Here is a 24,316-nt window from a genome sequence, read left to right as displayed (position 1 = left end):
GAGGAGGGGAGGAGGGGGAGGCCAGAAGCACAGGAGTGACAGAAGATGCCTTCCTGGTAATGCTGTGACTGAGAAAGGAGCACGTGCACCGTGCCCAGCATCCCTCAGGCTGGACGACACACAGACAGAGCTGGCTGCAGAGCCGGCAGGAGACAGTGTGTCTCCCGAGGACGTACTGCAGCTGTTGAGTGGCAGAGGACCCCTCTTTGAGTGATGACTGGCTTCTCTCTCAGCGTGAAATCTTGTTCTCTAAAATCAAGGCCCTCAGAAACTTTGCTGTTTGAAGTTAGACAGGTACAAATGCAGCCCGCGTCCCTGAGGAATTTAAGTCACGCTGACACAGAGATGCAGCCTCGGTTTACGAGCCAGGTGCAACACGTCGCAGGAGGGGTTTCTGAGCACGAACTCTCCATTTACCGCACCTCTAAGAGGCTTCTAAGGAAACAGGCCCGAGTCTACTTTGCAGTTTGGACCTGAGTCGACCCATTACACACAGGCCGGCTCTACCCGCAGAGACGCTGCTTCATTCACACCCCTCCCAAACACCATCGCCTCCGAACCCTCTGACTCTGTCCTCTGTGCGGGCCATCTTCACTGCGAGGAATCGGCAGCCCGACTGCGGGGCCACAGGTCTGTCCCTAGTGTCCCTAGCCATTCTACTTTTAAGCTCTGGCACCGTATCACTCAGTGCTTCTTAACACTAGACAGTCAGCCTGCTTTGGGCCGGCTCTCCATGATCCCGTGATACCACCTCCCCCACGGGTGACCCGGAGAAGACAGAAAACGCCGGAGGTCACTCAGGGTTCTTCCAGTGACCCTCTCTGAAGCGGAGCCTGCCGTCGGCGGGGCTTACCTGGCTGAGGTTGAGAGGCTGCTGCTGCTGGAAATGAGGCCCCGGCCGCTGCTGCCGGTAGCCAGCGGCTCCGGACGAGCTCCCTGAAGAGTGGCCGCTGGTGGAGGTCACGTTGCTGGAGGACTTGGATTTGTAGGAGGACGAGTGGTGACTGGTGTTGACTGTGTGGGGAGGAGAAACAGGTCACAGATGAGTCACAGGTCCTCGGCTACCCGGAAGGCACTGCCCCACTAGGGGGCAACGGTGGCCTCGTCATTCCTGTGGCGGCCAACCGCAAACCAGCCCCGTCTCCCCCGGACCCCGTTAGGATTCTGCCCTGACTCTGGACTGGCCGCTGGGCTCTGGAATGTTCCACTGGCTGGGAGCAAACCTGTTAGACTTTAGAATTACGGTCTGGTGACATCGAAAGGCCTGGGGAGGGCCCAGCGGGGGGACGGAGGAGAGCTCTCTGCAGCTCCCCAGCGCCCCACCCCGGGCTGCAGTTGGGAACTACCCGCTGAGAGAGAGAGACAGTGACGCGTACAGCAGGATATAGATAACTGCATCTCGCGGAAAAAAAAAAAAGACCACACGTCTTGGAGGAACAACCGACCGGAATAAAACGAATAGGGTAATGAGTTTATATTAAATAAAGCATTTTAGTCAATTTCAGTGTCAGCGAACGATGAATACCAGCTCCCGGCAGAGTGGGACCTGTGTCTTGAGGGGGCTAAGTCAGAGGACTGTCACGCACGGGTGTAGGACGTGGCAGAATCGAGTGCTATGATCTCTCAGTATCTCCCTAGAAATCAAACGTTTCTCTCCTGAGGCTTTGTCTGGTACAGATGAATGGAAACCAAGATGAAACCATACATGGTCAATACGAAAAAGGCCTCTGGCACAGGGACTCCAGTCGCCTGCCGAAACCTGCGCTGTCCTCTGCAGACTTCCTGGGGGACTCTTAGACTGTCCACGTTTGAGGGAGCTGCCCAGAGTAGGGGTGGTCAAGAGCAGAACCACACGACACCCAGGGAGAGCTGGCAAGGATGGGCAGAGGCGTCAGAGGACAGTTTGCTCCTCGTCCTGCTCAGCAGCAAAATGCTGATTAGTGGCTGATGGAGAGAACATGGCCTCAGAGGCCTCAGCCTCATACGAAGGGCGAGGGCAAACCGGAAACCTGGGGACAGATCGGGTGGCCCACTCCCTGCCCCTCAGATAACAGCCCCCCCACCAGTAAAGGGAGAGCTGCCTCCCTGTGGAGGGGGACAGTGGGTCCTAACAGAGGCCCCCAAATCTGACCGTGCAGGGGAACCAGGTGGCCCTCCTATCCCATCCACTGAATCAGAGTCCTGAGGGGGTGCCTGGGAATCTGCATTCTTAACAAGCGTCCCAGGAGAGCCAGGGCCACGAGGCCCTGGTGTAGCTGACCTGCATTTGGGAATCAGGGTCCTGTACTCAAACTTGGACACTGAAAAGCCCTCTGAAACCTGGGGGCTGGAGGGCATTCAGGGGACCCGCCGTAGGGTGGAAGATGGAAGGCTCCTGCACTGGACTCACACTCCTTCCTGCTCCATGCTTGCTGCCTGGGCCCTGGCTGCGGAGCCCACCTCGCTGCTCCCGGTCAACCCTCGGGGCATTCTGCGGTCATCACATCTGAGGGAGGAAACCCTAAGCTTGAGGTATCCATTGCTGGAGTTTCAGGAGAAACGGGTGTGGCGGAGCCTGGCATTCGCCCGCTGCCATCATCACGGGAACGGAAGATGGGGGCAGAGTCAGAGCTTGTCAGGCTGTCAGAGCAGGAGAGCCTCGAAAATGGAGGGGGTTCCGAGGGAACCCAGAGATTAAAATAATGATTTGCTCCACAGAGCTGAATAAAGGGTCAGCGGAGTGGAGCAGAAGGCTCGCAGGGAAGGTCGAGCCGTGAGGGACATCTCGGAGCTCTCTGGCCAAGCCTTGCCCAGCTGCTCTCCTAGACTGTGTGGTTCCTGGGTGGCCTCCGGTGGCCCTGTCCCCACTAGGTGAATAGGAGAGTGTCTCCGGGAGGTCCAGCCACATGGCCTTGGCTGAGCTGGGCAACCCCTCTGTGCTTCTGTTTTCTTGCCTGTAAAACTGGGAAAATAAGTCACTACACGTAGGGTCGTCATGAGGACTCCATGAGTTAATAATGTGAGTGGGACACTTAGTATCTGGCATGTGTCAAGCTCTTAATAAGTGTTCGCTCTGTCAGCTATTGTTGGTGTCTTTACTACTGAGCCCTGTCCCCTGGCTAAAGCTGATGCTCAAGGAACAGGTGTCTGCTCCAAGCTGGACAACCACATCCTGGGGGGTCGCAGGGTCAGGGAGAAGCAGTGCCCAGGGACCAGGCATCAGGCCTCCAGCGGCCCAGGAACCAGGAGTTCTGGCCCCTACCCCTGCCTGGGACCTGGTTGTTGAATTTTCCCTCAGCCCTGCATCCCTCCAGTAAATTCTTCATTTGTGTTAACGCATAGCAGAGTTCCTTCTGTTGCTTTCCAAAAGAACCATAACTAACCCAAGAGGATATATAAGAAACCCTCAAGGACCCTTTCTGAGCTGGGAACCCCAGGAGGAGGGATGTAGGGATGAACTGTGGCCGCACAGTGTCCGTCCTGACTGGGGTGGGCTGGAAGCTCCAGCTGGCGTGGCTCCAACCGGTTTGCACCCGGGCCTGGATGAGTCAACTGGGCGCCAGGAAGCTGGGGAGGGCTGATTCCCTGATTTTTCTGCGCCTAGGTTGGTTTAGCAGCTAAGGGTATATATTAGAGTTGAGAAACACCACAGTCTGTGGACGGGCAGGCAGCAGAACAACGTTCCTTCCTGCCTCTTACCCGTCGCTAGAAAGACTGTGGGAAATTAGGCCGTGGGGTCTTCCCGAGATGGCGAAACCAGTGCCTTAGAGCCAGCAGCCTTACTGAGAATGACCTTCCATTTTTTTCTGTTGTTGTTGGAAATATTTCCCAGAGGTTCTCGGCTATTCAGGTAACTTTCTCTTTTACTTTAGACATGACGCAGTCCTTGTGGAAATGCAGTGGGGGCAGGTGCTCAAACTGCCACCTGCCACACGGTGCAATGGGTGATGATGGAAATGTAGCCCGAAAGGTGTAAGCTACGGACTCCACGGAGCTGTCCTCTCTTGATGCTCACCTTTGAGGTTTCCGAAGACTGAAAACTGCTGTGTCATGCTGGGCAAAGGTGGCCCTCCCCTGGGGTCGGACTAGTGGCCTTCCAGTTTCAGCAGTTCTTGTCACCATTTTGTCACCTTCCAGAGAGGCGCCTGCACCACGTCCTGACTCTCACTGTCCTGGATGGTAACACAGTGCAGCGCCTCCCAGTGTGAGACTAAGGGGACCCCAATGGAATCATTCTAGAATGTTCCTGAGGGACAGTGCCTTGAGAGCAAAGCCAAGCCATCTTTTAGGTGAGAAAAATGCAAGGCTGTCCAGGCTCGTTTTACTCAGGCTACGAACTCTTTGCAGACTCCCTACCCTGCCCGTCCACTCATGAGATAAAACTCAGCAGGAGGTGGCAGGAGGTGGCTGTCACAGGGAAGACGTTTTCTGTCAGAGGTGAAGCCAGCTTTACCTTAGGCATGAGGCAGCATTTCCATGTATTAAATGGGCTGAATCTGTAGTTTCAAGGTTTTGACAAACGTAGTTCAAGTACTTAAATAATGAAACGATATAGGACGTGACAGAAATTAGGCCCTTTGCAAATACTTAAGCGTAAAGCGGTGTGACAGATATAGTTTTAAACAATTTGAGGGATATCTGAGCAGAAGTACTGAGGGCTCCTTCTTTGAGGAGCCGTCTCCTGGGTGAACTCCTGGGTTTGCTAAAGGGTCCTGTGGTCGCTGCTGGACAGTGCGGCTTCCTGCCAAGGTGTCCACTATCGTCCTTGCCTGGGTAGACAGAGGTTCTGGGAGACAGAAGTCCTCAAGCTCAATACCATGTGGAATGGTCTATGGCACTGGGCTGGGCAAGTCTTCAAAGACCCCGTCCTGAATTGTATCCCTCACCCTCGGGTCATCCTTGGGGCAGTGCCTAACTCGCCCAGGCCGAGTGGGCCTTACCCATGGCGCCCACCCCAGGAAGGTTCCAAGGTCCCCTGGAGCACCACGTTTGAGGGAGCTGCCCAGAGTACAGACAGGGTGAGTACATAACAGCTAATGAACGACAGCTTCTCACGTCTAAACAAAATCGTTCGGCACACCATATCCCCTTCCTCCTAAATGGTGCTATCGTGAGGGCACCGACTGGCCCGGATGGTGACGGTTTGTGGCAGAAAAGCAGGACATGCAGATTTCTTCTGCGTTGGTCCCCAAATTCCTCCACCGGCGAGCCTGAGCAAGGGAGATGCTGAATAGATGCTACTAAACCTGGGCTGAGGCGCTAGCTCTCTGGAGGAGGTTAAACCTCTTTCTTCCACAACGAGCTGCATGGGACAGAAGGGATCCTTTTAATCAAGCAGCGTGTGGGGGAGAAGCGCATCTGCCATATCCCATCCTCCCACGTGACGTCCCAGGAGAAGTGAGAAGAGCCTGTTTCACCCTCGGGGACCAAGCCTCGAAGAGGTTCTTCCCATACGGCGGTCCCCACCACCAGGGCCTCTTGGAGGGAGTGACACCGGAAGTCGGTCAGCAACTCCCCACAGCGGGTGTCATTCCAGATAGGTGGATTAAGGAACGAGGCAGTGTTTATTTTATATTCATCAACCACGTCAGAGGGAGAGCCACCGCAAAGGCAGTGAGGTAGTAATTACAGAATGAAAAACCGAAAATGCTGCTCATAAGACGTGATGCTAAGCAGAATCCTACCGTGGCTCCGCAATCAGCCGCGCTTATCAGCTCTCACGTAACAAAACTGCTAGTAGCAGAAAACAGGAGAACCAGTCTCCAGCAGGCCCCAAATTACCTGGCACCAGGCTGTCGCATTCCACCAACACTTCGCTGGCCTGGGTTTTCAGGGGTGGCACGATGATGGTTCGGGGGTTCCCGGTGCAGTGATTCTCCAGGCTCCCCTTGGTGTCGAAGGTGCTGGCGTTGTGCCCGGCGCGGTGCTGCACGGAGTAGGGGCTGGTGTTGCTGGAGGAGTCGGAGTAGGGAGAGTCATGGACCGTGACACAGCTGATGACGTTTTTCCTCTGCTTGGAGACAGTGCTGAAAACAGAGGGAGACACTGGGACTGAAAAGCCGCTGTCAGTCCCCTGGGGCAGGGGAAGGAAGCGGAGCATGAGAGGGGGCAGCAGTGGGACTTCGGTGCTCACTCCATGACCCTAACGGAGAGGCAGGGCACGCGAGTGTCACCTGTCTAACAGGTAGAGGGGGACATATGAAGACTTGAGAAAGGGCTGGCGCTGAGCCCGCAGGTGCTTCTGGAAACCAGGGAGTGGGAAGCTTCTGGGTGGGCCTGGGCTCTCCCCGCTCCGTGGAATTCAGTGGGAGAGGCACCAGCCACCCAGCATGGCATGGCAATGCCCTCTGTACCACCTGAGGGCCCGGTCTGAGAACAACACTGCTGGACGGGGTCAGCACGAGCTTAGGCTGGGGCTGGGGGATCCAGCAAACTTAGGCACAGGGATGGAACACCCGAGAGAAACCAGGATGCAGAGACGGGTGGGAAATGCAAGGCTCCGAGGAGGCGGAGCCCACAACACAGTTCGCATGTGCTGAGGAGGGGAAATCGGAGCTGGACTCGACACCCGGCCATCTTTCTGCTGTGAGGGTGCTGCGTGGGGTGTCTGGGTGCTGCAGGCCCCCCAGCACCCCTGAGTTCCCTTCTCAGGGGCGGCTTGGCGCTTGGACCAGGGAGGAGACAGCACTGAATGGAAGCGAGGTCAGGGGGCGTCTGCCAGGAGGATACCTCCGAGGGAGTGGCTCTCGACCCCTGCTCTTCATCCTGGAGGAACCAGCTTCGGATGGCTCTTGACCAGGTTGTTTTTTCCCCGGAGATATTTGTGTTTATGTGGTTACTTTGGGAACCGATTCTGTGTGCCTCCAAGCTCAGCGAGAGGCAGGTGAGATGATGAATATGAAATTTGTTATTTACTCTGAAGGCTTTAAAAATGGATTTTCACCTATTTTTGTAGATTGACCATCTATTTTTAAGAACGATCAATTGTCTAAGTAAGACGGTCAGTTTCCAACTAAGTTGCCAAGAGAAGCTGGTATTTATAGAGGACTAACGGGATGCCAAAAGCTCCGAGGTGTCTTGGCTAAGGTCACACGGCCGGTCACAGGCCAGGTTCTTTCCGAGGTCGTTCTCTGCCCCTAAGCGCAGCAGAAAAGTGGGCAAACCCAGGTGCCCCAGGCGGCCAGGCAGATGGTGAGTGGAAGGACAGCAGGCCTGCTAACCCACAAAAAGGTTGGAGGCGCTGGGCGGGGAGCCCACAGGTCTGGCCCCCCGCTTCCCACAGTACTGACACCTGGACTGGATAACCAATATAGTGGCTGCACATTCTGTCCTCCCCGTTCAGGGTAGAAGGGTTCCTCCCTAACTGTGTCCGTGGATAAGAACATGGGCCCTGCAGCCAGATGGCCACGTCAGCACCAGCGGGTGGTGTGGCCTTGGACATGGCCTTGGGCAACTACTCAACCTGAGTGATTCAGTCTCCTTATCAGTAAAATACAGATAATAGTGGCTATTTCATGTCTGTTTTGAGAATTAAAGGAGAAACTACATGAAAAGTACATAACGTATAGTAAGTATTCTATAAAAATTAGCTGCTATTATTATTATTACTATTAGTTGTGGTACCTTATTTAACATGTGAAAACACGTTTGCAAAATATGTACCCAGAGTAAATTATAATAAGGCACGGACTTGCTGGAAAAGTTCCCAGTCTATGAATAAAGTAGAAGATTGATATGAAAGAAATTGAAACTCATCAGTTAGATATCCTGGAGGTCTTTGCCAGGTGCTACAGGGAATTCCTGAACAAAGAAATACATGTTTCTGCCCGGGAGGAGATTAAAATCTCAGTGGGGAACTGTATAAAAACATGACAAGTTAAACAGTGAAAGCTTTAAAATAATGAGTTAAAGAGAATAATGGATGTCACAAAGCCTTCCACGATGAACTGTCAAATGATTTGAACAGATGATAATTGCTAAGAACGCAAAAGAAAGCGAGGAATGAGCATATATTTATATCTCTTCACATTAACTTTGATAAAATAAATTTTAATAATAAAGACCTACACTTTCCACTTATAACCGTTTAAATGTATACGCTTGCTCCTGAAAAAGCTGAACAGAGAGTTACCATGTGACCCAGCAATTCCGCTCCCAGGTACGTGCGCAAAGGAACAGAAAGTAGTCACGCAGACAGACGCCTCACGCCGGTGTTCGCAACAGCATTATTCACAGTCGCCAAAAGGTGGAAACAACCCAAGTGTCCATCAACACGTGACTGGATAAACAAAATGTGGTATATCCACACAATGGAATATTATTCAGCCATTAAAGCGAATAAAGTCCTGATGAATGCCACAGTATAGATATACCCTGACAATATTATGCTAAGTGAAAAAAGCCAGACACAAAAAGACAGATACTGTACGATTCCACTTACATGAGGTACCTAGAATATGCGAATTCACACAGAGAGCGGGTTAGAGGTGACTGGGGGCTGGGGGAGGGAGGAGCAGGGAGTTGTTGCTCGTGGGCAAAGACTTTGCTTGGGGTGATGGAAAAGTGCTGGAAATAGTGGCAAACACATTTAATGTCAATGAATCATATGCTTAAAAATAAACAGCAAATTATGTGTTATATATATATTCTACCACAATTTAAAAAATTAATGTAATATACAAAACCCCACTGAATTATATACTTTAAATGAGCAAACTGTATGGCACGTGAATTGCGTCTCGAGTTTTTAAAAGTCCAGATGCTTGTTCAGAAACAAAAAAGCAAATGGCGTTAGTGTGGGGGGCGGGCATTAAGATTTGGAACAGGAAAGCTGGGCGCCAACAAAGATCCCTGAGGCTATAAGATCGGGGGAAAGAACCCAAGAGCAGCAGGACACGCGGAAAGCTCTGGAATCAGGAGGAGGGAGCACTGGAAGGGAGGAGAGCTGCTTCAGAAACACAGACAAGCGAAGCCGGCACCTGTTTGCTGTGGCGGGCGGGGCTGGGCAGGGGAGTGGACCTCCCTCCGTGCCTGGTCTGCTGCGTAGCGAGATGCTATGGAAGGGAACCTGCCTCTCCTCCTCCCGCACCCCCACCAAGGGGTCCCAGGGCGGGTTAGTGGCCTGGGAGGCATGACCATGTAGCTCCCAGTTCCCGAGGGGATGCAGGGAGATGGTGCTGCCCTGCCCTTCATGCTTGGCTTTGGTCACAGCTGGTTTGGCGTGATTGACACGAACACACAGTGGTTTGTCCGGTCACCTCACAGACTGCAGACGTGTTCTGTTGCAAGTGCGTGGTCTGGGGGTGGAGCGGGGCACACCAAGAACGGAGACTGATGTGCCCTGGTTCCGCTGTCTATACCGGTGTGCTCCTGGACTGGCTGGGAGTCGGTGTGCCCCCTTGACATCCTTCCAGCTCCAGTGCTATGAAATCCCTTAGGGAGAGCAGCACTGAAGGATCCACTGTGAGGACCCTTTTCCTGACTTAAAGATTTATTATTAAAGACACTTAACAAGATTTGGTTTACTCCTAATCTGGAGAGGAAATAAGTCCCTCACATGTGGCTCTAGATGCAGCCAATTCCCGCTGACCACATCTTCCTCAGGTTCTGAGTAGTTTAGAAAATAAGTGAATTAAAAATAGCACACGCGCAACACTAATTTTGGCCAAGTTGTAACAAAATTCGAACTGGACACACTCCAAATTCTTCACTCAAATTTGGAAATTGTGGAGAAGCTTCAGCTCAATATGAGTAAGGATTTTCTGACAAGTGCAACTAACTGGACCTACGACGGCCACTCCGTGAATCAGTGAGCTCCCTGTCACGGAAGCATGGCTTCCTGGCGGGTCTCAAAACAGCTGAAACTTGGTCTAGATGACCTGTCAGATCTCAGCCATCGCCTGACGGAAACCCAACAGGTAGAAGGCCTCTGCGTTGAAAAGGCTGAGGAATCCTGTGTGTCCCTGTCATGACGTCTACCCAAGAGTGTGGGATGAAGCCTCTACGAACTGCCTGGGTCCTTTTTGCTGGAGCTGGGACATCCCTACGCCCGATGAACACACAGGTACAACACAGTCCGGTGCTGCTTTATCTCCCTTTCTGGGTTTACACGTGTTAGGTCTGGAAATGGTGAATTAATCTGATAGCTGTTTTTAATCTCTTCTGTTGTTAGAAACCTCTGTGCTCTACCTGAACACTCTATGCAGATTATAGAACAAACAGGAAGCTGCTAAGTGAGTCACTTTAAAAAGGAGCACATATTTGACATTACTTGACATTATTATTTGAGTCTTTAGGCTCAAATGTTATCGATTTGACTGGGATTCATTCCACCGTAGTGTCTAATTAGTGTTGATCGCTTATCAATCCCATTATGAATTGGTTAATGGAAGGGAGAGACAGAGTAAGCAGAATGAGAAATATTTGTTTAAATGGTCTTGACAGAACATCACTTCTGAATAAAGAACAAAGCTGCCAGAGTTCACGACTGCATTGTGTTGTCATGGCAATAGACGATTTTCATCATTTTAAAATGACAAAAAGAAATAAGGAGCTAAGAAATGATCAGCCCCAACAGAGACAACACTGCTGGAGGATCAGCTACAAACCCATGACCCTTCCCTGTGGGCCCCCATCTGCACCGTGCTTCTGATTTCTCTGCCAGTCTGGGTCAATCCCATCCTTCAGGACCAGGGTCAAAACTCATCTCCACCAGTAAACCTTCCACGACTAATTCCACTCTGATCCCAGAGAGTCAATGCCATGAGTGAAAAACACTACTCTTCGATCACTACGACACTGATTACTAAGTATAGGTAACATTTATTGGATGTATAACAACTACTGTAGTTCAGGTTTGAACCAAGAGCTAGGATGGTATACATATATATATGTATGTATATGTGTTTACCCCATTGGTATATATGTGTGTGTGTGTTTGTGTGTGTGTGTGTGTGTGTGTGAGTGGAGAGAGAGAGAGAGAGAGAGAGAGAGAGACTAAGCATGGTCTTAGCTGTATTGATTTTTTAAAATGTTATTTTATTGTGATCAGAATATTTAATGTGAGATCTTAAAATTTTAAGTGTACAACACAACATTGTCGACTACAGGCACAATGTCGTATAGCAGGTCTCTAGAATTTACTCGTCTTGCTTGACTGAAAGTTATACACCCTGGTTAGCGACTCCCCATCCCGCTCCTCCCCAGCCCCTGGCCTCTGAGATTCGACTCCTTGATTCCCTGAATTTGACTCTCTTAGATACCTCACAGAAGAAGTTTTTTGCATATTGCAGAATTTCTTTTTAAGGCTGAATAGCATTCTATTGGATAGATACACCACATTTTCTTTATCCATTCGTCTGTCTGTTCATCTGATGGACACTTAGGCTGTTTCCCCATCTTGGCTATTGTGCATAATGCTTCAATGAACATGGGCGTGCAGATATCTCTTTGAGGCCCTGATTTCAATCTTTTGGATAAATACCCAGAAGTGGGATTGCTGGATCATATGGTAGTTCTATTTTTAATTTTTTTGTGGAACCTCTATACTGTTTTCCGTAGTGGTGGCACCAATTTACATTCCCATCAACACTGTAACTGTAAGGGTTCCAATTTCTCCACATCCCTGGTCAACACTTGTTATATCTTTTTTTTTTTTTAAATAGCCATCCCGACAGGTATGAGGTGATATCTCATTGTGGTTTTGAATTGCATTTCCCTGGTCACTATTGATGTTGAGCATTTTTCATATAGCTGTTGGCTACTTACAAGTCTTCATTTGAGAAATGTCTATTCAGGTCCTTAGCTCATTTTTGGATTAAGTTATCAGTTTTCTTGCGACCGAGTTGTCCAGACCTGCCCTCACCCTTAATCACTATGCTAAACTATTTCTTTTAGCCCTACCCGTCCTAGCCCCCACGAACACTGAGAATGTAAACTAACTGAAGCTCCTCTTGGTGCCCCAGGGCTATCTTCGGTGGTGGTGGTCTTCTCTAAGCATGGGATTGTCTCCGAGCACTGACAGCTGTCCCAGCTCATGAAGGTGAGAGCCGCTGGCCTGGCCACCTTCACCGAGGTGAGTACTGCGCGCTGTGCTGTTCCCATTCCCCCTTCACCCAACTAGAAATACACACTTGATTGCTTTTCACCAGACTTACATGTGAAGAGAGGGACAATGTGCTCCCAGCTTAAAGTCATTAGTGAGAACCAAAATATCTACGTTTTAAATTTGATGCACATATTCCATTCGGATTATATTATCGACACATTTATATGCATGTGTACGTGTGTATATATATACACACACATGTAATAACACTATTAAAGTCATTTTTTACACTATTACCTTCTAGAGAAATCAGAAACAGGGCCCAGAAAGAACCATGAATAGCTGTCTAGTCGGTCCTCACCCCATCAGACACAGCGGAAGCATGTGCTTGTTTTCCACATTCTTCTGCAGATCACACTAGGTCCACCCACCAAGCCCGGCTCTGCCCTGTGCTATCTAACCCTCTCTCACCCCCTCCTCCCTCTGCCCTGTGGACGGCAACGAGGAAACCAGGAGAATGTCAGCGATGGCTTTGTAATGCGCTGAAGTGTTGGGACGAGCTGTCACATTGTACGCACAGCACTGTACAATGTCTCTTCAAAACACAGCCCCCTAACCACGCCACTCGACCATTGGCGTGTTTGCAAGAAAGCCCTGTAAACAGGATGCAGTGAGGCTGGCTTGACAGAACACCCTCCCATCTCCTGAGTTGAGGAATATGACTGAAATCTCGTTCAACTGTGGGGAGTGCTGTAACTTCAGACTGTGAAACAATGAAGCCCCTTCAAATGACATCGCAGGTCCAGGTTCTCTGTTCCCTCACTCAGCTTGAATCCGATGCCTCCACATCACACTGTGTTGGCTCTCGGTAGCTATTAATCAACTTTTTTTTTTGAGCCTCCTGGTTGTAGGTAGCAATCGAAACGAATTTCATTTTGGGTTCATTTTGCCCAAGTAATAATAAATGGGTGTGTTTCTTCCCCTTCTGCTAACTGGATGCAATTTTTTCAGGCCAAAGTCTTTGGAGCGACAGTTTATCAGTTTCCTGTGTCTTTTCTAAAATAATTTCTCCAGATTTTCAATTTAGTATAAAGAACATGTTGGATCAAATTTTTAAAATATAAACATTTGTAGAGTGATCCAAATAACTACTTCCACGTCTAAAAGACTGAGTGACATTTTTGGATCAATTTTCTTGCAGTTTACATTTTGGTATCATTAGCTGTAATATTCTGAGCAGCTGCTGACACATGCGAAGTGATGCAGAATGTGGCAGTGTCCTGGTGATCTAAGGAAAACAAAACCCGTCCACCAGAAACACCCAGGTAATCGAATGAATGAATGAATAAATAATGGAGACTGGACGAAACGATGTCTAGCTGATCAGCTGCAATGGGTCCCTTTGGTCACATAATTTAAAAACTACCCTTAGGACCAAAAGTTCTGTGATGTGGTCTCAAAAGACAGTTGCATCGCAAGGCAAGGTTAGCAGAGGGTGTGAATAAGATGCGTACCTTCAAACTTTGTCCAAGGCGATTTTAAGGGAGAAAAGATGGCTTATTCAGCATGAGTAGGCAGTTAAATGCTCCTCTATGCAAAATCATTTATAAATATATTTAAAACAAGACTGGTTTTACTACTTAATCCCAGAAAAATATGTTTAGTTTGTTTTCTGTCTTTATGGGCTCATTCTTGAGCCATGACTACAGGGTCCCCTAGTCCAACAGCAACTCCCGGGGAAGGAGGCCGCTGGGTCTTTCTCGGCCTCTTCACTTTTTAAAAATGTTCTCAGAGAATTAGAAGACCTGATTTCTGCCTTTCTCGCTGCTTGAGCCCCAGTGCTGACAGATGCCTGGCATCCAGCTGGGGCTCCGTGGATGATGCTCCGGTCCCCATAGCCCTGGCCTGTTGCCCTGCACACAGTGGTTACAGACGTGTGGGCATGGTGGTGGATAGAGGAAGGGGCAGGGCAGAATTTATATTAGTTGAATTAATGACTGAAGAGAAATCAGTTATTTCCGCCAGTAACTAAGACCGCCGATTCTGCTATTTAGAACTTTTATTGATTTCGGTGAGCCGCTTAACTTTCCTGGGGCTCAGTTTCCTCATCTATCAAATGGGACTAGAACTATAGGTCTTATGCACCCCATCAAAGGACGCATGAGACCGTACAGGTGAAAACACCTGGCAAATGTTTGTTGATCCCTCCCCTTCAACTCGCTCGCTTCCAGCCTGCCCTCCAGGCTCGAGTCATCCTTAGAAGTGGGGGCTGCTGACCATCCTTCTGCTCTGGCCACCAACAGTGCCACGTACTGGGGGTCAGGAATAGTAACTGTGCCTTGGCATTCCTCTAAAAATTCTAGGCAATGTTATCTGGTCCTGGAGATTTAGTGACACCTGCAATTAGGTCTAAAAATGTGCGTTTACCATAATTGGTCTCACGTTGGTGCTAAAAGACACATTAGTGGAGGAGGCACTGCCGCCGGATCCTGCACTCACTACCCCCATGAGCATCACCGGCCCCCGCACTCTGTGGCTGGTGTTGAGGCTGAGACCCACAGGGGAGTAGTCAGCATTCCAGGCAGAGTTACAGGGCCAGCCCTGGAAACTAAACATGCCAGACTCGGGTGAGCAGCCAACAGGCAACGGGGTCGTGAACTCGGCAGATCAGAATCTAGATGTTCAGGGCACAGGAGAGATCGGGTTTGGGCACAGGAGAGATCAGAGGCAAGGAGGGAGGTCTCCGCCATTCATACTGAGTGCTGATGACCTACAGAACCTTCTAGTGACGAGTGGCTGAGTGGCTACCCATTGGGTTGCGTTTGGGGGTACAGACTGATGCTTTCTCATGAGCTCCACGGTACCTCTGACAAAGCTGACCACCTCCATCCAAGAGAAGCCCCCAAAGCCCCCTTTCTGTTCCGAACTCCCTCCCTTCCTTGCCTCCTGTCTCTGACCAGCTGCCCCCCGCGCTCCTGTTCCTATCCCACCTGAGGCTCTGCACACCTCTCACCCCTACTTCTCCTGTTTGTCCGCCCCTGTCCGGACCTTCTGCCTTAAAGAGCCCCGTCTCTGCTGCTGTTTCCACAAGCTACTTTCCCTTTGCATCCCCATAGCCCTTTGCTAGTTTTTATGGGACTGATACTCTGTTTTGTGTTATAATGATTTGTACAAGTCCTATCTTGCAAACCTCCTGAGGACAGAGACTGTCCACATTATTTATGTAACATCTGCAGTTCCTAGCATAATGTCTTACACTAGTGGGGCCAATAAATATTTACCGTGTTAAATTTTACGATAATTCTTATTTCTAAGAATAAATAATGACAAACTCCCTCCATTTTTCTCTTATTCCAAAATATAGTCACAATAACACGATCATGTTACACAGTTGTTTCTCTGTAAATAAAACAGCTACTGGTTTTAGTTTTATCCTATTCAGATTCAAATACATTTTCTCGTCTTCCGGGGTCTTATATAACACTTTTTAAAGTCAACGGTCATTTGATCGTTCCAGAAAACACTATCGTTTCATCCCATAAGCCTCCGGTCACAACTGTCGACAGCTGCGACCCTGCACGACGACTCTCCGGTCTCAGTCTGCAGCTCCCCCTACGCGTCGTACCGTCCCTGGTACATTTCATTATCCTGCAACAGGCAGGAAGTCCCTGCGTTTTTCATTTTATGAAGCTCTGGGGCTCAGTGGCCCATTGTCGCTACTGGTGGCTGTTCCTCACCTGTGTGCCTGACCCTCGGCTTCTCCCCTGCCCTCTCCTAAGTCTCGAGTCGTTTAGATCTTGGTCCTCGCATGCCGCCCAGCACTTCAGTTCTGTCTCTTTCTGGGTCCTTGGGGACCGCTGCGGGAGCAGGCTGTGCTTCGGCTTTGCTTAGCGCTCGTAGCCCTGGCAGCTCTGATTGGTGGAGAGACGCCACCCTCATCTTCCTTTTCCTCAGACGTGCCAGGCAATTCTCTCCTGAGCATATGCGTCAAGAGCCCGTGTCAATTCAAATCTCATACTTCAAAAATGATATTCCAATCTAGTCGACTGTCATGTTTTTAGATTGCTTCTGCTTTCTTCCAGTTCTGGCAAAGGGCTGTGCGAGGCTGTTGGGCGCATCTTATGCCCAATGCTACGAACGAATGCGTGGGCTGGCTGCTCCAGGCCAGGGTCCCTCTTTCTTTGTGAAGGACCACCTGAGCCCGTAATATTCCTGGTCCGGGGGACACGAGGAACTGGGGAGGTCAGAGTATTGACTCAACTTGGGGTTGTTATCAAAAAGGAAACAGGCTAGTCCTGGAATAGGCAGGTGGGGAGCGAAGCACTGTGCCTGGTCTCCTGACCCTGTGGCCCCTCCAGCCCCTGGAACAATGCTAGGACCAGAAGTGCGCCTTTATATTCTTCTCTGAGACACACTGAAGATCAGGTTGAGCCATTAGTTAAGGATAGAGGACACTTGAATGAGACATACACTAGCCTTATCATAAAAAAACAAAATACGAGTTCATTATGAAGATGGGAAGGGAATGCTCACGCAGGAGTAACTACAGTGAGAATGCTTTACTCTATCTGTATATTTCGTAATGACAAGTGTGGGAACTTATTATCTAATCAAAAGGGTTTGTGATGACTAATTAATGATTTTGCATCCAATCAGGAATAATTCACATCTTATTGTGAACGTTAAGCTTTGCTTTGGTCATGGGGTGCGTGCTGACTGGCAGCGCTGTGTCGGGGGTGGCAGGCCTCCCTTTCCTGGTCCTCGGTCCCAGTGCAAGTTGCCAAAAGGCTGGGGCATGCGGCTTTGGAACTAGAAGGTCCCGAGGCCCCGGGGGTACAGAAGGCCAGGGGACAGACTGTTCTGGAGGGGAAAGTTCTGGGGGCTATCAGTCAGCCCAAGTGCAAACCACACTCTGCTCAAGTCTGGCTGGAAAGCATAGGAAAAGAGACTCTGGCGCCGGGGTTAATAGTCTTGGAAATATAATAAACATTTCTTCCCTCTTCCCAGCAAGCACACAGAGAGTAAAATGAGTTCTTGCTACTCTGGAATAAACAGTAATGCTCTCTGGGTGAAGAGCCAACTGGCAGTTTGAAAGATTGAGTTAATCAGGCACAGAGAAATTTCTGATTAATTGGACAATTATTTCGAATTCTGAGAGAGCCAAAGCAATATTAGAGAAATATTCTGACCAACTGGGAATAAATTCAATAGCCTGAGGCAGAGCTTTTTAAGCTTACGAGGGTTGAAATACACAGGCATTGTGTGCTTGATTTTTATGGTCTCAAGTCCCCAAATGCATAGCACCTATAACTATTTTTTAAGACCAAAGTGACTCTAAATTATGTTGACTTTGAACAATTATGGAAAATCTGTCAGACATTCCCCCGAAATCAGTTTAAGACGCTAGGACACGGCATAACCACAATTTAGGGGCCAGGAGACGGGGACCATCATGTTTGATGATGAAAAGTGGCCCAGATCCACCAATAGTTGTCTCTCTGTGGGAGCCTGCAGCCACAGCGCACCCCTGACCCGGTCCTTTCTGGAAGTATGCAGATGGCAAGGCCTCACCTGGTGGGGGCGTGCTTCTGTTCCTCCTCCTCATCAGTGTCGCTGCTGATGGTGATGACGCTGACCGTGGGGCTGGGGGTGTCAGGAATGACAATCGTCTGCCGCTGCCGCTCCCTGGTGGTGCTAGAGGCCCCGTCACCCCAGCCGCACGTGACGGAGGAGCTGCAGGCCGGACTGCTGTGCACTAGGGCGCAGCGCGGCGGTGTGTTCTCCTTGACGCGCTTGGACCGCTGAGGGGAGCTGATGGCCTGAGAGGAGGACACCTCGCAGGTGGAGACATTTCTGGAACGACAAAGCCACACGGTCTCAGAGAGGAAGTGGCTGCCTCTAGAGAGCTTTCTTTCAGGTAGTCTGAGAGGAGGACACCTCGCAGGTGGAGACATTTCTGTAACGACAAAGCCACGCGGTCTCAGAGAGGAAGTGGCTACCTTTCTTTCGGGTAGTTGCTACACAGAAGGGATGCCAGCCTGATCTTCTCAGGGATCTGGTTCCATGCAGGACCAAGGGAGCAGGCAGGGCTCTAAGGAGGTGAGGGACTGTGCCCAAGGACCGGACTGGCCTTATGGGATGGATGCCATGCCCAGGATCTGAGAGTGTCTGCCCCAATGCAGCCCCGTCTACAGGGTCAAGGCTTGACTTCCTAGGCTGCACCTTGTCATCCCCCCAAACGTACTTAGGTTTTGTTTGAGACAGAGGTAGAAGAAACAGTATTTGCCACATAAAGCCCGAGTGCCTTGCTCATGGCTGGTTTACCATTTGATAAACTAAAGCACTCATCCGTTAAGAGTTTCTGGATCTAAAGGATCTAACTTTGGTGAAAGTTTAGTTTTTCATCCTTCCTCCTCTGGGAAAGGGACGTGACCGTAAAAGTACCTGTGTATGCATAATTAAAAAACAACCTTTCCCCCCTGGATTTTGACATCTGAGCGCCACAGGAAGCTTACCAGTCTGTTTCAATTGTAACGAAAAATTGGAACAAGGGTAAGAGGAAAAGGTGTGCTTAAAAAAGAACCCTTTAATCTTGATTTTGATAAACTCAAAATTCCTTACCAAAATAGTCAATGTAGTTTCCAATAATTTTAGGGAAAAAAATACTTTACCTTTTCCCCTCCCCATCAACGCTTGCTGACCTTGGTCATATCTATACAGCAAGATCAAAGCCAGCCTATCATGAAACCAAAGACTCTAATATGTCCTTAGAGATTCTACAACCTTCTAGCTAAGGGATGGCAGTAAGATAAAAATAATTCCAAAAAGGCAAATTTCAAAAGTTTTCTATTTAGTTGGTATCAGATATGTTGCTTGTTCCTTTCTGGAGGGTGGTAATAACTTTTACTGATAAGACTATACCACTGTTTACCATAAGCCTGAATATTTGTTATGGCTAATATGTTACAGTTTTGAGATTATGTTTTCGCTACTCCAGCAGTTAAAATATCTCCATTGGCATTATTAAAGAAAAGTATGCCTGGCTGCACTACCTAACGAGGGAGAGAATTCTGGCCTTTCAGGCTGTTTTGCCTAAGGCACTGGTCTTAAAAATAGGCAAATACGTAACTTCACAATAATTACATTGATCTTGAAATGCACTGGTAACGAGCCTCAAAAAGCCAGTTGGGTGGTGAGCAGGCAACGGAGGGACTTTTCAAAATTTGGGAGGCTAAGCGTTCTTGCTGCTCCTACCTGGCCAAGGTCAGCCCTAAGTCGGACCAGTGCTCTATGTGATTGCCTATCAAGCTGCGCATGACAGAGCATGAGGATTGAGATGGTGGCCTGCGTTGCTGCCCAATCCAATGACATGGGTGTGTTATCACAGAGCTGCTGAACAAAAGCATTTTGGAGGCCTGCCACTGATCTGAGATGAATTTCCCTGAGTTGTCAGCAACACCCAAATAGGGAATCTCGAAGATTGACAACTTGAGGGAATCGGCTGCCGGATTAATCTCTGCATGGGAAAGAAAAAAAGCAGGCCTCATTGCTGGTGCCTGGCTACATGAGGAGCAGGAAATCAGACTTTACTGGACATTTTATATACTGGACTTCTCTAAAGTAACCTATTCCAAATAAGCAGTTGAGTACCTCCACGTCAATGCCGCTGAACGGGAATGTAGAGTGACTCTGCAGCAACACAATCTTGATCTTGCGTGTTTTTTTAGGGGGGGTGGGGGGAGGAGGTGTTTGGAAATCTTTATTTTTTAAAAAAAGTCAGGTTTATTGCAGTATATATACAGTAAAAGTCGCCCTTCTGAAATGTTTGATGAGTTTTGACTGTATGACGATGTGACCTCTACCACAATGTGGACACAGAACTTCTTCATCCCCCCTCAAAAGTTCCCTCATGCTCCTTCCCTGTCAATCCCCTCACCTCCTACCCTAGTCCCTGACAACTCCTGAGCTGGTCTCTGTCTCCACAGTTTTGCCTTTTCCAAAAATGCCATAAATACGGAATCATATGGCATGTGGCCTCTTGTCGATCTTGATTTGTAAGAGTTCACTGAGATGAGCCTGGATTTAGAGGGAATGGCCGAGATTACTGTTCTGCTGGTTGGTGTCTAGGACTAACAAAAGCCATTGCTTAGATTTAAGCAGCTACATGGGTTATATTTCCGACCTTAGATTTCAAAAAAAAAAAAAAAAAAAGAAGCACATGGTTCTAATATATTTAAAGAAAAGTTATTATAGTTTCCGAAGTAGAACTTCAGAGGTGAGTCTGGGAATTTTCTAGACAAGTGGAAGGTGCAGAATCGCTCAAGGCCCTGGCACGGGGCGCTGTGACTAGGATGCTGTCAAGGCCAGTAGAATGGTGAGGCAAGAGGCAGGTGGGCACCTTGCACAGGCCTGAGAACGAGCATCTCCTTCAAATCCTAGCTCTATCCACGTGGCACAGTGGTATCCGCGTGGTACGCTGCGTTCCGCCGGCTATTCTCTGTCCCACGCCGGGGATTGAGCATGTGCTGGTACTCCCCAACACCGAGAGGTTTCTTTGACGTTGTCAGAGACGCCCCGAGGTGTCCCGCCTCCGGGGAGAGGCTCTCCACCTACCTCGCAGAGGATTGGTGCTGCTTATTCTTCCGGGAGGAGGTGGTGCTGGTTGGCTGCTGCCTCATCACGTGGGCCACGCCCACATTTAAGGGCTGGGCGGCTGGAAGGGTCACATGACCAGTCAAGAGTGCAGGCTGCTGCATGATGGGATTGTAATGGCTGCCGTGAGCATGCGTGTTCCTGAAAGGGAGGTGGGAAAACAAGGCTCTTTATTTTGTAAATACACGGCTTCTTTTTAAGATAAAGGTGTCTCCCCAGTTAAAAGCCAAATTAAACTCATAAGTTGGTTTTCTCGTTAGCCCGTGAGATTGTTGAAGAGATAAGCCTAGCCAGGTGAGCTCATCAGGTAAGCTTCCCAGGTGCAGTTAAGAGTTGTTCTGAAGGAGAGGCAAGAGCACAGTTTGTTGGGGAGTGAGAAAGAGGACTTTTCAAGTGGGAAGAATGCCAGGTATGGAGGCTCGGCTTAAGTTCTGGGCAGAGCTGATACATATTCTCTCCAGCTTTTAAAGCCCCTGACTGTGCTGTGTATTTTATTATAGAATTTACAAATGGCCTTCAATGGATTCTTCTACTTTGTGAGGTAGGCTGGATATCTTAGCAATACTATTTTATAAATTAGGAAACTGTAGTTTATGTGAAAAACAAACTCTGAAGACTAGGGGCCATATGTTTTTGGTGTTAGGAAATGTTAACATTCTTTTGAATTCTCTCAGGTGGCTAACACAATGCTCAGGCATGTTAGCAGCTGACCAATTAATTACATGCTTGCTGAATGAACAATTAGATTAATTGAAGGTTGACTAGACATGCATAGTTTGGTAGCACATCAAAATTAATAATAGTCACACATGTTGATAGAAATACTGGCAGCCATTGTACTGAATGTGGGTTATGTTTCAAAAGTTTTTATGATCTGGGTTGTATAGAGGTCAAAGGTTTGTTTTCCCACCGAAATATTAAAAGTGGTCATTAATTCAGAGACTTGCCCATAAAGGCCCATTTAATACATTAAAAAAAACGATAGAAGAATTTATTTGAATTTTGAAAATATTATAAAATTTATCTTTGCAAGCTGGAGAAAAGGATAAATAGGACGAAAAGAAAGGGGGACACTTTTGTAGAGATTTTGAGTCTTTTGGACATTTACACAGACTTTAGAAACAGATGTTATAGATCCTTTATTTTGTCATCACTATTTCTTCTACAGACATGGCTCTCTTTTCCCTTTGATACAGGTCTAGCATTGGTACTTCTCTCGTGTTTATTAGCCATATTATGGATGTTCTTTGGTCCACACATGAAATGGAGAAAGAAATAGTGTAGGCTCCAAGTGTTTTCTGCGATAACCAAGGAAGAGATAAGGAGAGGTAAGGAATAAGAAAATATGCATGAATGAGTATGTGAGCATTGACGAAACGAAATGAGCCATAAATGTTGAAAGACAAAGGAAAAAATGAGTACAGCATCTGTGTGGTCTTTTAGGAGAAGAAGGGGTGAGAAAAAAAACAACTGGTCCAACAGCTTTCCGCTTGATGGTGGTTTTTTTTTACAGAGGGAGGTGGTCTTGCTGAGCATGAACTGGTGCCCATAGGGGAAGGGAAGATAACATTTATTTAGGTATGGTACATGTTAAATACAGGATAAGTGCTTTGTATTTTATCTTAATTTAAGCCTCCCAACAATCCTGTGAGGTAGGCCTTATTATCCCCACTCTACCGAAGAAGAAACTGAGGCTCATAAAGGTTAAAATAACTCGCTCAGGTCATGCAGAGCCAGAATTGAACCCAGTTTTACCTGGTTTGAAAGTGCTTCGACTGAGTGGGGGTGGTGGTGTTGACCGTGAGAAGTGACTGGGGCATGGGAAAGAGCTTATGTATGATCTTCGCTAGTCAGAAAATTGGATGGAGGAATGGAGGAAGCTGCAGTTGAGGCTTAAGTGGGGCTTCTTGCTCTACCCTTCTGTGTTTTACTGAGAACTCTGCATTCACGATAGTCTTTTAGGTCAGAAAAGGCACTGCGTGGAGGCCCCATGGTTGATATGGAGCCTTTCAGAGAGTGAGGGGTATGACCTGCCTTGATGTTTGGGAAGAATGAGAGAAGCCCAAAATGTCTCTCAGGAAGCTGGGGACAACTTGGGGTGTGCCATTTGGCTCTGCACTGGTGAAGAGAGGCATTGTGGTGGTGTTGGGATGGGGTGGATGGAAGGTACAAGGAAAAGTGGAAAGTGGCCATAAAAACAACAGAGTGATGTGTGGGTAAGGAAGCCAGCTAGTCGGTTGGGGGAGGTTCTGGAAACATGCAGAGGGTGTGGCATGCTGGTAGTTGTCAGTGGATGCCTCGGGGGTCTGTGGAAAGTGGACTTTGATCTATAAGATATGATTATTAACCGAAGAGCCGCACTCAGCAAACATGTCAGAGTCTGCCATTTGAATGAAACCCTGTCTGTCAAGCCTGCCCCGGGAGCTGAGAAGACTCCAGTGTGCCCGTGTCTCAAAACACCTTGAGAACACTTCCGAGAATTGCTGAGGAGCCTCAGGGACTCTCTTCTGCATTCTTCCACTGGTAACAAATCTTTGTTTTTTAGGAGTGGAATTTAATTCTGAGAAACAATCAAAAATCATCCAGAGCCATGTCCAGTGAATTACACTGGTGATTAAATGACGTAACTGAATTCTGAGTTGCAAGTGACAATTGACCATAAAATAATGAAGCTGATTTTCTTGTTTTCTGGTACATATATTTAAAAATTACCTCTCCTTACATCGTAGTCATAGTCCACACAATATTCCTTTTAATTTAAAGCACTTTCTACGAATCCGAGAATTCAGGTACAGGCCAGCCTGGCAGCTCTGCAGGTTAGCAGTGGCCCTGCCTCCCAGCCCAGACACGCTTGCCCTCTGCTTACCTCCAGTCGGCCAGTTGCTGGGTGCCTGCCATGGTCTCAGGAATCACAGTTGCATGCTGCACTGATGTATGGGTGGCCACTCCAGTCAGCTGCTGCCACGCCGGCGGAAGCAGGATCTGCTGGGTTCCACTCGGCCAGGCCTGCTGTAGAGTGGAGGGCATTTGTCGTCACCATGTTCGTTAATCACATGATCAATCCGAATGAGTCTAGCACTTATTCTGTGCTAGACCCTGTGATGGATGTGAAAGTGGAGACCTGGTCTCTGGCCTCAAAAACTAAGTTAAGGGGAGATCAAATGAACATACACGGACTATATAGGAGGTAATATGTACATGGGCAGAGTTGTATGGAATTCGTGAGTGTTGAAGAATGACTTATTTATACATGTGCTGTAATGAACAATGCTCAAAGTTTCCAAATGTTCATTTATTGATTCATTCTGTCACAAAACTATGGGCAAGAGATTGAAGTAGCTAAATGGGGCCATACAAGGGTAACTCTTTGCCTTTATTTAATATCTTACCTTTTGTTTGTCAGTTAGAATCTAGAGTTCCAAACTGTATTATCCTTAGAATTCTAAGTTAACATAATTGTGACATCACCAAATTCCTGGTACTTGCCTGCATCTGAGAACAAGCAAGTGTGAAATAAAATTCTTAGCTAGGACTTTAAGCTTAACTGAGAATTTCCTTGACCTCTCAAAGTAAAAATGAAAGACAGAAAGCCACAGCTTGACTCTTCATAAATATTAAGATTTTTCTAAAAAACCTAAA

General features: G+C 48.3%; 1 protein-coding gene across 1 annotated transcript in view; it reads right to left on the bottom strand.

Annotated features, from left to right (window-relative positions):
* The window catches only part of LOC102881116 (homeodomain-interacting protein kinase 2), a 65,844-nt gene that overhangs the window by 12,218 nt on the left and 29,310 nt on the right, over window positions 1–24,316 (bottom strand). The window contains exons 8-12 of the mRNA XM_025045848.1: window positions 23,544–23,686; window positions 20,639–20,818; window positions 17,597–17,878; window positions 5,761–6,005; window positions 817–1,014 (exon numbers count right to left, since the gene is read on the bottom strand). Coding sequence (XP_024901616.1) covers window positions 817–1,014; window positions 5,761–6,005; window positions 17,597–17,878; window positions 20,639–20,818; window positions 23,544–23,686 — 1,048 coding nt within the window. The remainder of the gene's footprint in view (window positions 1–816; window positions 1,015–5,760; window positions 6,006–17,596; window positions 17,879–20,638; window positions 20,819–23,543; window positions 23,687–24,316) is intronic.

The sequence above is a fragment of the Pteropus alecto genome, unplaced genomic scaffold (assembly GCF_000325575.1).
Source record: "Pteropus alecto unplaced genomic scaffold, ASM32557v1 scaffold22, whole genome shotgun sequence".
NCBI classification, from domain to species: Eukaryota; Metazoa; Chordata; class Mammalia; order Chiroptera; family Pteropodidae; genus Pteropus; species Pteropus alecto.
Note: the sequence above shows the minus strand (reverse complement) of the source record. Positions and strands in the feature narration are given on the sequence as shown.